The sequence below is a fragment of the Hypanus sabinus genome, chromosome 10 (assembly GCF_030144855.1).
Source record: "Hypanus sabinus isolate sHypSab1 chromosome 10, sHypSab1.hap1, whole genome shotgun sequence".
NCBI classification, from domain to species: Eukaryota; Metazoa; Chordata; class Chondrichthyes; order Myliobatiformes; family Dasyatidae; genus Hypanus; species Hypanus sabinus.
The window spans coordinates 1,015,176-1,030,609 of NC_082715.1; the positions used below are offsets into that span (position 1 = coordinate 1,015,176).

The window sequence follows — 15,434 nt, forward strand, 5'->3', positions numbered from 1 at the left end:
TAAAACCTCACCAACAGCTTTAACAAACCTGCCCACAAGAAGTAAACACAAAGTACACTGCAGATGCTGTGGTCAGATAAACATGTACAAACAAGCTGGACAAACTCAGCAGGCCGGGCAGCGTCCATTGAAAGGAGCAGTCAACGTTTTGGGCTGAGACCCTTTGTCAGAACTGAAGGAGGGGGCAGGGGTCCTATAAAGAAGGTGGGGGGAGGGTGGAATGTGCCAGGTGAAAAACCAATCAGAGGAAAGATCAAGGGGTGGGGGAGGGGAAGCAGGGAGGGGTAAAGGCAGGAGAGGTGAAGAAGGAATCTAAGGGGAAAGCACTATGGGTACTAGAAGAAGGCAGAATCATGAGAGAGGTGACAGGCAGCTAAAAGAAGAGGCAGAGTGAAAGTGGGATGGAGGAAGGGAGAGGGAGGGAATTACCGGAAGTTGGAGATAGAGTTGACGTGAATAGGTTATTTCCATTGAGAGTAGGGGAGATTCAAACGAGAGGACATGATTTGAGAGTTAGGGGGCAGAAGTTTAAGGGAAACACGAGGGGGTATTTCTTTACTCAGAGAGTGATAGCTGTGTGGAATGAGCTTCCTGTAGAAGTAGTAGATGCCAGTTCAGTTGTGTCATTTAAGGTAAAATTGGTAGGTATATGGACAGGAAAGGAGTGGAGGGTTATGGGCTGAGTGCGGGTAGGTGGAACTAGGTGAGATTAAGAGTTCGGCACGGACTAGGAGGGCGGAGATGGCCTGTTTCAGTACTGTGATTGTTATATGGTTATATAGATATCTCAATTCTCTTTACAGACCCTCTTTGCTTTTCCTTCCAATGTCATTGGAACATGAAATCTGGCAGCTCTCCCTGCCTCTCCAAAATGTTGTGGACGTGATCTGAGTTGTCCGTGACCTTGGCTCCTGGGAGGCAACATACCATTGACTGTCCAGTTAACGTCCTCAGAATCTCCTGTTTGTTCCCCTGACTATTGAGTTCCCTCTTAGTACCATTTCCCTCTTCTCCCTCCTTCCCTACTGCACCGTAGACCCATGCTCAGTGCCAGTAATCCTGTTACATGGGATTCCCTTGGGAAGTCATCCCCTACAACAATATCCAAAGCGGTATACTTACTACTGAGGGGAACGACCACAGGGGTGCTGTGCGCTAACTACGTATTCGGATTTCCAGTTTTTCTTACGGTCACCCAACTACTCACCTTCTGCAACCTCGGGGTGAGTACTTCCCTGTAACTCTGATTGATTATCTCCTCACTCTCCTGTACAAGCTGAAGGTCATCTAGCTGCTGCTCCAGATTCTTAAAACGGTCTTCAAGGAGCTACAGCTGGATGCGCTGCATGCAGATGTAGTTCTCTGGGAGACTGAGTCTCCAAGGTCTATGATATCTGACCTGAAGAACACAAAGCAACTACTTAGTACACTTGGTATAGTAAGAGCAAAATAAATAAATCTTAACAGAGGCTTACCCAGAGCCAACACCTCTTCCAAGTGGTAGCCTCCTTTGAGCCAAACCTGACACTCCTACTCTCATCACTTTTCTGTTCCCAACAATGGCCCTTCTGTACTTTTATTTAATTCCTGTGCTCTGTTCCCACCCATAATTGGGCCTGCAGAATGTCCAAAAGCCCATGAAGCTCTCCTTTTAAACAAGCGTTGCCGACCTGCGAGAAACCTCGTTGCTGTGCTCTGCTCCCGCCGATGATTGGACCCCCGGAATTTACTATTGATCTTGTATTCTTATGGCTGTGTTCTTTACAATTCTCCCCACTTTCTCATTGCTCTGTTCTTTACCATTCGCCCTACATTATTACCGTTGTGTTCTTTACCATATTCCACATTGTCAAAGTACTTTTCTTTACCATTATCCCCGCATTCTCACAGCTCTCACTTTTACTGATATTTTCGACCATAACTGCTGGTACAGTACATAGTAAAAATGAGACGACGTTTTTCAGGACCATGGTGTTACATGACACAGTACAAACACTAGACTGAACTAAGTAAAAAAACAACAGAGAAAACTACACTAGACTACAGCCCTACACAGGACTGCGTAAAGTGCACAAAAACAGTGCAGGCATTACAATAAATAATAAACAGGACAATAGGGCAAGGTGTCAGTCCAGGCTCTGGGTCTTGAGGAGTCTGATAGCTTGGGGGAAGAACCTGTTACATAGTCTGGTCGTGAGAGCCCGAATGCTTTGGAACCTTTTCCCAGACGGGAGGGGGGGAGAAAAGATTGTATGAGGGGTGCATGGGGTCCTTCATAATGCTGTTTCCTTTGCGGATGCAGCATGTAGTGTAAATGTCCGTGATGGTGGGAAGAGAGACCCCGATGATCTTCTCAGCTGACCTCACTATCTGCTGCAGGGTCTTGTGATCCAAGATGGTGCAATTTCCGAAACAGGCTGCTCAGATACAGCTGATACAGCTGCTCAGGATGCTCTCAATACAACCCCTGTAGAATGTGATGAGGATGGGGTTAGGGAGATGGACTGTCCTCAGCTTTTGCAGAAAGTAGAGATGCTGCTGGGCTTTCTTTGCTATGGAGCTGGTGTTGAGGGACCAGGTGAGATTCTCCGCTGGGTGAACACCAAGAAATTTGGTGCTCTTAATGATCTCTACTGGGAAGCTGTCGATGTTCAGCGGGGAGTGGTTGCTCCGTGCCCTCCTGAAGTCAACAACCATCTCTTTTGTTTTGTTCATATTAAGAGACAAGTTGTTGGCTCTGCACCAGTCCGTTAGCTGCTGCACCTCCTCTCTGTAAGCTGACTTGTCGTTCTTGCTGATGAGACCCACCATGGTCATGTCATTGGCGAACTTGATGATGTGGTTTGAGCTGTGTGTTGCAGCACAGTCATGGGTCAGTAGAGTGAACAGCAGTGGACTGAGCACAGAGCCCTGGGGGGCCCGCATGCTCAATGTGAGGGTGTTGGAGATGCTGCTCCCGATCCGGACTGACTGAGGTTTCTCAGTCAGGAAGTCTACGATCCAGTTGCAGAGGGAGGTGTTCAGGCCCAGTAGGCTCAGCTTTCCAGTCAGTTTCTGAGGGATGATTGTGTTGAATGCTGAACTGAAGTCTATGAACAGCATCCGAACGTATGTCTTTTTTTGTCCAGGTGGGTTAGGGCCAGGTGGAGGGTGGTGGCAATGGCGTCATCTGTTGAGCGGTTGGGACGGTACCATTGTCCCTGTGTTCTCACGGCTGCTTTCTATATCCTTATCCCCATATTCTGATGGGACTGTTCTTTACCCTTATCCCCACATTCTCACATCTCTGTTCTTCACCCTTGCAGCTCTGTTGTTTACCTTTGTCCCTGTATACTATTGGCTCTTTTCTTTACCATCATTCCTGCATTCTCAAGAGCCTGTTCTTTATGATTCTCTCTGCATTCTCACAGCTCTGATCTTTGCCATTATCCCAGCAGTCTCTGAGCTCTATACAGTCCCATTGTCCTGGCATTCTCGTGGCTCTGTTCTTTGGGGGTCAATGGTATGAGCATGGATATATAGCTAACAGGCAGGCAGTGGAGAGTGGGAGTATAGGGTGCCTTCTCTGATTGGCCACCGGTGACTGGAGGTGTTCTTTAAGGTTTGATGTTGGGACAGCTTCTTTTTACATTGGATGTCAGTAATTTGGATGAAGGAATTGATGGCTTTGTGGCCAAGTTTGCAGATGATACAAAGATTGGTGGAGTGTCAGACAGTGTTGATGAAGAAGGGTGTTTGCAGAAGGACTTGGGTTGGGAGAATGGGCAAAGAATTGGCAGTTGGAATATAGTGTAAGAACGTGCATGATTGTGCACTTTGGTAGATGGAATAAAGTTGTGGACTATTTTCTAAACAGTGAGAAAATTCAAAATTCAGAGGTGCAAAGGGATTTGGGAGTTCTTGTGCAGTGTTCCCTAAAAGTTAACTTGCTGATTAAGCCAGTGGTAAGGAAGGGAAATGCAATGTTAGCATTCATTCCAAGAGGACAAGAATATAAATGGAAGGATGTAATGCTGAGGCTTTTAAGGCACAGGTGAGGCCTCACAGAGTATTGTGAGCAGTTTTGGGCCCCTAATCTAAGAAAAGATGTTCTGGCAGAGGAAAGGGTCCAGAAGAGGTTGATGAGAATGATCCTAGGAATGAAAGGGTTAAAATATAGTATCAGGAGCATTTGATGGCTCTGGGCCCTGTCCTTGCTGGAATTTAGAAGAATGGCAGGAGGAGGGGATATCTCATCGAAATCTTTTGAATATTGAAAGGCCTAGATAGAGTAGATATGGAGAGGATGTTTCTTATAGTGGGGGAGCTTCGGACCAGAGGGCACAGCCTCAGAATAGAGGGCTATCAATTTAGAGCAGAGATGAGGAAAAATTTCTTTAGTCAGACAGTGGTGAATCTGTGGAATTGATTGCCACTGACAATTATACAGACAAGTCATTAAGTGTTTTGATAGTTTGCTGATTAATCAGGGTGTCAAAGGTTGAGGGGAGAAGGCAGCAGGATGGGGATGAGAGGGGAAATAAATCTTAGGGACTTGGGAGTCTTTGTGCAAGATACCCTAAAGGTTAACCTCCAGGTTGAGTTGGTTTTGAAGAAAGCGAATGCAATGTTGGCATTCATTTCTAGAGGTATAGAATATAAGTGCAGGGATGTGATGTTGAGGCACTCGTGAAACCACATGGAGTGTTGTGTGCAGTTTTGGGCTCCTTATTTTAGAAATGATATACTGACATTGGAGAGGGTTCAGAGAAGATTCATGAGAATGATTCCAGGAATGAAAGAGTTACCATATGAGGAACGTCTGGCAGCTCTTGGGCTGTATTCAGAATCAGAATCAGGTTTATTATCACCAGCGTGTGATGTTAAATTTGTTAAGAGCAGCAGCAGTTCAATGCAGTACATAACCTAGCAGAGAGAGAAAAAAACATAGTCAAGTTGGAGTTCTTGTTCTTCTTTGAACATGTGCAGCTTCCCCACTTGAAAGGGATTGAATACACCTACCTGAAGGTTTTTTAACTGGATTCCATTCAATGCCCAAACAACTTTTCCTTTTTCTCCCCCTTTTATTTTTCGCAAGTGCGGCAGTTTGATAGTTCTGTTAGTTATTAGAAGTCAGAAGTGGTAAGTCATAAGTCAGTCATTCGGCATAAGTAATCAGTTATAAGTAAGTCAGTAGGCATAAGTCTAGTCATAAGTCATTAGACATAACGTGAAAAACTGGCTGCCTCTCAGACTTCGTAGACAAGTTCGGACCTGCACCTCCATGTCTAATGGACCGTTATGGCTTCCGACCGTTATGGTTTCAAACTGGGCGAATTCTCTCGAAGGTTCACGAGCTCTTCTTAAGCCTCGTGCCTGCTTGCGATGATCCCCGTGGCGGAGTTAACCCAAACGCAGTGACGGCAGTGCTCTTTTCCATGAAACAGTCTCAAGTTATTTAAAGTTCAGCATCTTACAGCAGAGTCCAATGCTGCACCCGGACTGCCGCTGTGACATTATGGCGTCCACCCAAATGTTCCGGGCAGAAGCAGCCCTCAGGCAGTACGTTCTGTCCGGTCTATCAGTGAATTCTTACTCTTACTTTTAAATTTTATTTTCTTTTGCCTCTAGCTCCCAATACTTTATAGAAACTCAAGTTTGAATTGACACCTCCCGCTCAATCTTCCCATGGAAACAATGGGGAGATCACCAGCTTCAAAGGCAAACTTGGTGGTCCCAGTTCGGTGTTCTTACGATATATTGTTGACTTGACTTTCCATCTGTTCCCCAGCAGGTGGTAAGACAACCAGCCGCCTGACGTCCCTGTGAAGGATGGTGACTTGGATCCAGTCTTCTTTCCCGTCAGAGATTGGATGCCTTGTTACTTTCAGAGCTTTTGTCACAGGAACACTGTAGCTTGGGAAGATCCTGATGTTGATGTCCCTCATGATGCCTTTGCTGTCTGGGTTAGTCTTGATGACTCTGCCAAGCTTGAAATGTCCTCTCAGTGCATTTTGGTCACATAACCAGACAATGTCCCCAACAGTGATGTTTCTCTGTGCAGTATGCCACTTGATCCTGACAAACAAATTAGGACCAGCGAGTTGGCTCCAGCACCTCCAGAACTTGTTCACCTTTGACTGTTTTGCTCAGAGTCTTTTGTAGGGGTAGGTGGAAAAGTCAAAGATTTTGAAATCCCTGCTTTGAGAAGCTCAACCATGTTAAACTATTAATCACTGTGGTTCCATTGACCTGCACCCGAACCATAGTCCATCATACCCTTACTATCTAAATTTCTCTTTAATGTTGCAAAGAAATCCACATTCCCTACCCACTTCTGCTGGCAGCTAGTTCCATATGTTCAGGGTTATCTGGTAAAATATGCAAATTCAATGTGATCATGTTAACCATTATATTTTATCCTATAATAAATTCTACCATCAAGTAGTTATGCTTTTGTTGACTGTATTTACTCCATATTTTGTGTGCATTTGTAAACAAAAATTAAGCTATTAATTTGTTATGACCCAGCATTTTATTTTTTGTGACTCTTGGCAATATGATTTTGATGTACACTGAGTGGCCACTTTATTAGGTATACCTGTACACCTTAATACACTGTAGCTGAAATCGAAAACAGTAGAGGTGAAATGTTGTTCAGACTGGGTAAGCAGTGTTTCTGATTTGATTTTCTCTGTGTGTTCTTTGAAACCTACATCATTCATAACTGTATAACATGTTCAATACTTAATGTTTCATAATTTAACTTTTTCAAACTTTTGAATTAGTGGAGTTGTTCATTCAAACCTTCAGTGTAATTTTGTCTTTTTTGGGCTCTAAATAGTATAGGCATATTTCCGTTCCAGCATTTTTAGAGTGTTTAAATTGGACGTAGTTGCAGTATTGGTGGTAATCCATGTGATCTTTGTAGAGCAGCACAAGGATTAAGTAATTACTAGAACAGATGTTCAGAATGTTCTGGACTTGAGGAGAAGGAAAAGCAAATACTACATAGTAACACCAAATGCTGGAGGGAATCAACAGCACACACAAAATGTTGGAGGACCTTAGCAGGTCAGGCAACATCCATGGAAAAGAGTACAGTTGACACTTTGGACTGAGAACCTTCAGCAGGACTGGGAATCTTTTCCATAGATTCTGCCTGGCCTGCTGAGTTCCTCCAGCATTTTATGGGTGAAGCTTGAATTTCCGGCATCTGCAGAATTTCTCCTGTGAGGAACTCAGCAGGAACTCAGCATCTATGGAAAGGAATAAACAGCCGATGTTTCTGGCTGACTTACCCACCTTTCCACACCCCCAACTGCCACTACTTTATCATTTCCAGTCAGAGTCACCTTATGTACAGACACTGTTGTGCCTAGTATCACTTTATGGATATACAATCAATCTGTGTATAGAAGCTATCTTATGTATTTATATTTATTTTGTTTTTTTAATCTTATTGTGCTACATCAGATCTGTGGTAACAATTATTTCATTCTACTATACACCTGTGCACAGGAAATAACATTGAACAATCTTGAACAGACAATCCACACAAGACATTGGAGCAACTTGGCAGGCCAGACAGACTCTATGGAAGAGAGCAAACAGCTGATGTTTCAGAAACCTTTCATCAGGATCTTAGCCTGAAACGTCGGCTGTTTGCTCATTTCAATGGATGTTGCCTGGACTGCTGAGTTCCTCCAGCATTTTGTGTGTGTTGCTTAGATTTCCAACATCTGCAGATTTTTTCATATTTGTACCACTTGGACTATTTCTTGTTTGTATTGTAGATGACATTTCCTATGTAAAACAGAAATCTGTGGGTATACTGCTCCCTTTTAGTCCTGAGGAAGGGCTTTGGCCTGGAATATCGACTGTTTATTCATTTCCATAGATGCCGCCTGACCTACTGAGTTCCTGCAGTGTTTTGTGTTTATTGCTCTGGATTTCCAACATCTGCAGAATCTCTGGTGTTTATTATTCACTACTCCCTTTAACTTTTTTCATTGTTTGCATGTGGTATAACCGGCTTTGATATTTTGTGGAGAACTGTGAGAAGTCACGATTTTAGAGTGTGTTTTTCAATCACTCTATTCGGAAAATATGCATAAGAATACAGTGTTGGGAAATGTATGATGCATTTTGATAAAAAGAACAATATTAGCGACTATTATCTAAATGGGGAGAAGGTTCAAACATCAGAGGTGAGGAGTCCGTGTGCAAGATTCCCAGAAGGTTCTTTACAGGTTGAGTCTGTGGCAAAGAAGGCAAATACAATGTTGGCTTTTATTTCAAGGGGAATAAAATGTAAAAGCAAGGACATAAAACTGAGCCTTTAAAAGACACAAGTCAGGCCACACATGGAGTATTGTTAACAGTTTTGGACCCCATATCTCAAAGGATGTGTTCTCATTGGAGAGAGTCCAGAGGAGGTTCATGAGGATGATTCTGGGATTGAAGGGGTTAACATATCAGGAGCGTTTGTTAGCTTTGGTTCTGTACTCAATGGAATTTAGAAGAACATATGGCAATCTCATTGAAACCTACTGAATGTTGAAAGGACTAGGTAGGGTGGATGTGGAGAGGATGTTTTCTACGGTGGGGGTATCCAGAACTAGAAGTTCTCAGCCTCACAATTGGGAGGTTACCCTTTAGAACAGAATAAAGGAGGAATTATTTTAGCCAGAGAGTAATGAATCTGTGGATTGCTCTGCCACAGACTGCGGTGGAGGCCAAGTCCATGGGTATATTTATGGTGGAAATTGATCATCTCGTGATAGGTCTGGGCAACAAAGGGTATGGCAAGAAGGCAGGTAAAGGGAGTTGAGTGGGATCTGGGATCAGCCGTGATGGCATGGCAGAGCAGACTCAATGGGCTGAATGACCTTATTTTGCTTTGATGTCTTATGGACTGGTTAAACACAATATGCTGAATGAACTCAGCAGATCAGGCAGCATCACTGGAGAGGAATAAACAGTCAAATGTTTTGGGCTGAGACCCTTCATCAGGAATGGAAGGGGATAGAAGCCAGAATGAGACATCAATGTTGATTTCTCTAACTTGCCCTTCACCTCTGTCTCTTTATCCATTCACGATTCTGCCTTCCCGCTTAACTCTTCTCTTCACCTGTCCATCACCTCCCTCTGGTGTTCCCACTTCCTTCTCCTATGGTCCATTCTCTCATGACAGATTCCTTCTTCAGCCCTTTACCTTTTCCACCCTTCACCTCCTAGCTACTCACTTCCCTTCCCCCACTTGGTCTCACCTATCACCTGCTTGTACTCTTTCCCTTCCTGTCTCTGCCTGAAATGTTGACTGTTTAATCATTTTCGTAGATGCTGCTTGACCTGCTGAGTTCCTCCAGCATTTTGTGTGTGTTACTCAGGACTTCCAACATCTTCAGAATCTCTTGTGTTTATGAATACACTGGATAGTGGCTTAGATGAAAGTTCAGGTATTTTGTTATAACATTGAGTGTTCTGGTTTTTAAATAATTAAGTTTGTAGTCTCTGTATTATGAAACCAAAATAACAATTTTAATTTTGTTGTTATAATGGCTATTTTTCTGTTTAACTCATACAGGGAGATGCTATATTTTTCTGAATGAAGTAAGATACAACAGTGAGTAATCAAGACATCTGGTGTGCTGGGAACGCTCAACTTTACCTCAATGTATCCCATGTTAACGGTTTTGAGTATGTTTTATTACATTTGCCTGCGTCGCAGAGCCAGATCTGGTACAAGAGGAGAAATAATGAATAGTCGGCGAGCTATCGAGTCAAGCAATCGCATCTTACCTCTTTGTGTTGAAGTGGTGCAGCATGTCAAAGAAGTGGTGGACTTCAGTTCTCAGTACGGCAGTGAGAACAGCTTGTCCTATACCATGTGGAATTTGTCTGGACTTCCCAATGTTTATCCAAGTTCTGGTGACTTCACTCAGACTGCTGTGTTTCGAACATATGGAAAATGGTGGGAAAAGTGCCCGAGTTCCCCACCTCCATTTAGGAGGATGCCCCGTACTTTTCAGAGCCAGGAGTACGTTGAGCTAGTATTTGAAGAGGCTGTGTATCCAACGGCTATTGATGTTTTGGAAACGTATCACCCCGGAGCGATTGTTAGGATCTTGGCGTGCTCAGCAAATCCTTACTCTCAGACTCCTCCATCAGAAATTAGGTAAAACTTCAAATATTTTGTCAACCTCAGTCATGTGTAACATTACCTCAGAACATTACCTCAGAGAATACAGAACATTACGTCAGAGAATACAGGGAGACTTGGATAGGCTGAGTGAGTGGGCAGATACTTGGCAGATGTCATTCAATGTGAATAAATGTGAAGTTATCCACTTTGGAAGCTGGAACAAGAGGGCAGAGTATTGTCTGAACGGTGTCGAGTTAGATAAGGGAGAAATGCAAAGAGACCTAGGAGTCCTAGTTCACCAGTCAATGAAGGTGAATGAGCAAGTGCAACAGGCAGTGAAGAGGGCAAATGGAATGTTGGCCTTTGTTACAAGGGGAATTGAATACAAGAGCAAGGATGTTCTTTTGCATTTGTACAGGGCCCTGGTGAGACCACACCTGGAATATTGTGTACAGTTTTGGTCTCCAGGTTTAAGGAAGGACATTCTGGCAATTGAGGAAGTGCAGCGTAGATTCACTAGGTTGATTCCTGGGATGGCAGGGCTGTCTTACGCAGAGAGATTGGAGAGATTGGGCTTGTACACGCTGGAATTGAGGAGATTGAGAGGGGATCTGATTGAAACGTTTAAGATAATTAAAGGATTTGATAGGATTGAGGCAGGTAATATGTTCCAGATGTTGGGAGAGTCCAGTAACAGAGGGCATGGATTGAGAATAAGAGGTCAGTTATTTAAAACAGAGTTGAGGAAGAGCTTCTTCTCCCAGAGAGTTGTGGAGGTGTGGAATGCACTGCCTCGGAAGACGGTGGAGGCCAATTCTCTGGATGCTTTCAAGAAGGAGCTGGATAGATATCTGATGGATAGGGGAATCAAGGGATATGGGGACAAGGCAGGGACTGGGTATTGATAGTGAATGATCAGCCATGATCTCAGAATGGCGGTGCAGACTTGAGGGGCCGAATGGTCTACTTCTGCACCTATTGTCTATTGTCTATAATGCACTGAGAGTGGTCTTTAGAATACTAGAAGCACATTTAATCCACATTTTTCCTTTAAAATTCAAGTATAAGTTCGTTTAATTGTCATTCAACCATACACCCGAATACAGCCAAACAAAAGAGCTTTCCTCTGAGGCCGAGGTACTAAACACAGTACACACAATCACACACAGCACATATGGTTATGATAGTAGAAAAACATATAGTCACCAAATAAATATATAGCCCAAGTCCTTGAGTGTTTGAATGGATAACTGGCATCCAGTGTTGCAAGTGACAAACTGTACTCTAGTTCACACCAACAAATTATCACACTTGCTGTAAAATTGGACATCAGTATTTTTAGAATATAATCCTGAATTTTAGTTTATTACCTCGTTCATTGAATCTTTAGACATTCTTTGCCCAAAAATTTTATATGTTCATTCCATTTGCCCATCCTTTTGATTTTTAGTAAATTCAATAAACTGATTGTGCCTATTAATGGGTTGTATTGTCCGAGAGGATAATCGCTGAGAAAACTACAAGTTCACAATAATACGGAAAGCTGTTCCAACAGGGTGGATAATTAGTTTTCCATAGAATGCTACAGTCTGACTATCAGGAGAACCTATGTAGAGTTATTGGATGCAGAGTATTCTGAAGCGAGAGAGTGAACAGCCAGAAGTCTTGGTACACGATGGTACCAATGACATAGGTAGGAAAAGGGAGGCAGTCGTGAAGAGCGAATTCAGGGAGTTGGGGAGGAAGCTGAAAAGCTGGACCTCCAGGGGAGTAATCTCAGGATTGCTGCCTATACCATGATTAGACGTATTAATATGTGGCTGAAAGAGACTGGTAAAGGGGGCAGGGCTTCAGGTTCCTGGATCATTGGGGCTTCTTCTGAGGGAGGTACGACCAGTACAAAAAGGACGGGTTATACCTAAACCCAAAGAGGTTTATCCTAGCAGGCAGGTTTAATAGATCTGTTTGTGAGGGAACCAGAGTGATAGGGCCGAGGAAGGGGTAAACAGAAATAAATCAATGATAGTGTGCAACAAAGATGATAGAAAGGACAGGCAGGACATGAGGCATAATCACAGCTAGTGGGATGAGTTACAGGGCAATTGAGGCGTGGTGCAGTTAAAAAGGAACGCAACAAAAAAAATGTTATATTTGAATGCATGCAGCATCAGAAATAGAATGGACGATCTTGAAATTCAGCTACAGATTGTCAAGCATGACGTTGTGGCCATCTCTGAAACCTGGCGAAAGGATGGCTGCCATTGGGAGCTGAACGTCTAAGGATATACATTGTATTGGGAAGATAGCTTAGCAGGCAGAGGGGGTGGTGTAGTCCTGTGTATAAGAAATAATATTAAATCATTAGAAAGGATCGGAAGGTGTAGTCTCTATGTGTTAAGAAATGGCAAGGGTAAAAGGACCCTAATGGCAGTTGTATACAGGCCTCCAAACAGCAACCGGGATGTGGATTACAAATTACAGCAGGAGATAGAAAAGGCGTGTCAGATAGGCAATGTCATGACAATCGTTGGGGGTTTTAACAAGAAAGTGGATTGGGAAAACCAGGTCAGTACTGGACCTCAAGAGAGAGAAATTGTCAAAGAGTTTAAGGTTAAGGGACCTTTAGGGAACAGTGATCACAATACAATGGAGTTCACTTTGAAATTTGAAAAGAAGAAACTAAGTTCCAATGCGTCAATATTTCAGTGGAATAAAGAAAATTACAATGGCATGAGAGGGGGAACTAGCCAAGATTGACTGGAAAGAAGGGCAGCAGAGCAGCATTAGCTGGAGTTTCTGTGAAAAATGAGGGAAGTGCAAGACAGATAAATTCCAAATAAGAAGAAATATTCGAATGGAAGCAGGACACTACCGCAGCTGACAAGTGAAGTCAGAGCCAAAGTAAAAGCAAAAGAGTGCATACAAGGAAGCCAAAGCCAGTGGGAAGATAGCTTATAAAAACTTGCAGAAGGAAACTAAGAAGATCATTAGGAAGGAAAAGCTGAATTATGCAAGGAAGCTGGTGACTAATATCAAAGAAGATACTAAAAACTTTTTTAAGTATATAAAGGGTAAAAGAGAGTTGAGTGCAGATATAGGACCAATAGAAAATGATGCTGGAGGTACTGTAATGAGAGACGCAGAGATGGCAGAGGAACTGAATGCATATTTTGCTTCAGTCTTCATAGTGGAAGACATCTGCAGAATACCAGTCATTCAAGAGTGTCAGGGAAGTGAAGTTTGTGCAGTGAAACTTACCGCTGAGAAGGTACTCAGGAAGCTTAATGGTCTGAGAGTGGATAAATCTTCTGGACCTGATGGAATTCACTCTCGGGTTCTGAAGGAAGTAGCTGGAGAGATTGCGGTGGCATTAACAGTGATCTTCCAGGAATCAATAGACTTTGGCATTATACTGGAGGACTGGAAAATTGCAAGTGTTACTCCGTTATTTAAGAAGGATGGCAAGCAGCAGAAAGGAAACTATAGACCTGTTAGCCTGACATCAGTGGTAGGGAATTGTTGAAATCGATTGTTAGGGATGAGATTATGGTGTATCTGGAGGCACATGAAAAGATAGGCCAAAGCCAGTATGGTTTCCTGAAAGGAAAATCCTGCCTGACTGGCCTACTGCAATTTTAGACCATAGGACCATAAGATATAGGAGCAGATGTCTATTCGGCCCATCGAGTCTGCTTTGCCAATCAATCAAGGACTAATCCAATTCTTCCAGTCATCCCCACTCCCCTGCGTTCACCTCATACCCTTTGATGCCCTGGCTAATCAAGAATGTATCCATCTCTGCCTTAAATACACCCAAATACTTGGCCTCTACAGCCACATGTGCCAACAAATTCCGCAGATTTACCACTCTCTGACTAAAGTAATTTCTCCACATCTCAGTTCTAAAAAGAATGTCTTTCAATCCTGAAGTCGTGTCCTCTTGTCCTAGAATCCCTTACCATGGGAAATAACTTTGCCACATCTAATCTGTTCAGGCCTTTTAACATTCGGAATGTTTCTGAGATCCCCCCTCACTCTCCTGAACTCCAGGGAATACAGCCCAAGAACTGCCAGATGTTCCTCATATTATAACCCTTTCATTCCTGGAATCATTATTGTGAATCTTATCTGAACCCTCTCCAATGTCAATATATCCTTTCTAAAATAAGGAGCCCAAAACTGCACACAATACTCCAAGTGAGGTCTTACGAGTGCCTTTTAGTGCCTCAACATCACATCCCAGCTCTTATATTCTACACTTCTAGAAATGAATCTACAAGGACTTCCAAGTCCCTTTGCATCTCTGCATTTTGAGTTTTCTCCCCATCTAAAAAATAATCTGCATGTTTATTTCTTCCACCAAAGTGCATGACCATACACTTTCCAATGTTGTTTTTCATTTGCCACATCTTTGCCCATTACCCTAAACTATCTAAGTCTCTCTGCAGGCTCTCTGTTTCCTCAACAATATCCACTCCTCTATCTATCTTTGTATCATCGGCAAATTTAGCCACAAATCCATTAATACTGTAGTTCAAATCATTGACATACATCGTTAAAAGTAGCGGTCCTTTTGGACTCTGCTGTTAACCGGCAGCCAGCCAGAATAGGTTCCCTTTATTCCCACTCTCTGTTTTCTGCCGACCAGCCGATGGTCCACCATACTAGTAACGTCACTGTAATTCCAGGGGCTCTTATCCTGCTAAGCAGCCTCGTGTGGCACCTGGTCAAAGACCTTCTGAAAATCCAAGTAATCACATCTACTGCATCTCCTTTGTGTACCCTGCTTGTAATTTCTTCAATGAATTGCAGTAGGTTTTGTCAGGCAGGATTTTCCTTTCAGGAAACCATGCTAGCTTTGGTCTATCTTGACATGTGCCTCATTTTTTTGCAGCTATTACAACAGGGTAGGAAAAATTGTGGACCCTGGCATTTGGGAGGCAAGCTACCATCTGTGTTTCTTTTTTATGTCCACAGAATCGCCTAACTGTTCTCCTGATTATAGACTCCCATATTACAAGATCACAAGACAAAGGAGCAAAAGTAGGCCATTCGGCCCATTGAATCTGCTCCGCCACTCCACCATGAGCTAAACTATTCTCCCATCTAGTTCCAGTTTCCGTCTTTTTCCCCATATCCCTTGATACCCTGACTAATTAGATACCAATCAATTTCCTCCTTAAACACCCTCAATGATCGGGCCTCCACAACTGTATGTGGCAATGAATTCAATAAATACATGACCCTCTGGCTAAAAAAAATTCTCCTCATCTCTCTTTTAAATGGGTACCCTCTAATTCCAAGACTG

The 15,434-nt window shown here is 43.1% G+C and overlaps 1 protein-coding gene across 4 annotated transcripts in view; it reads left to right on the forward strand.

Annotated features, from left to right (window-relative positions):
* Window positions 1-15,434, forward strand: part of fbxl4 (F-box and leucine-rich repeat protein 4) — a 252,382-nt gene that overhangs the window by 10,849 nt on the left and 226,099 nt on the right. For 3 of the 4 annotated variants that reach the window (XR_009514246.1, XM_059981364.1, XM_059981366.1), the window contains exon 2: window positions 9,569-10,159. Coding sequence is in view for 3 of the 4 variants with exons in the window: in XM_059981364.1 (XP_059837347.1) it covers window positions 9,657-10,159 (503 nt within the window). In the remaining variant the exon portion in view is untranslated. Of the gene's footprint in view, window positions 1-5,770; window positions 5,946-9,568; window positions 10,160-15,434 lie in introns of all 4 variants that reach the window. The other variant, XM_059981365.1, reaches the window with a different exon arrangement.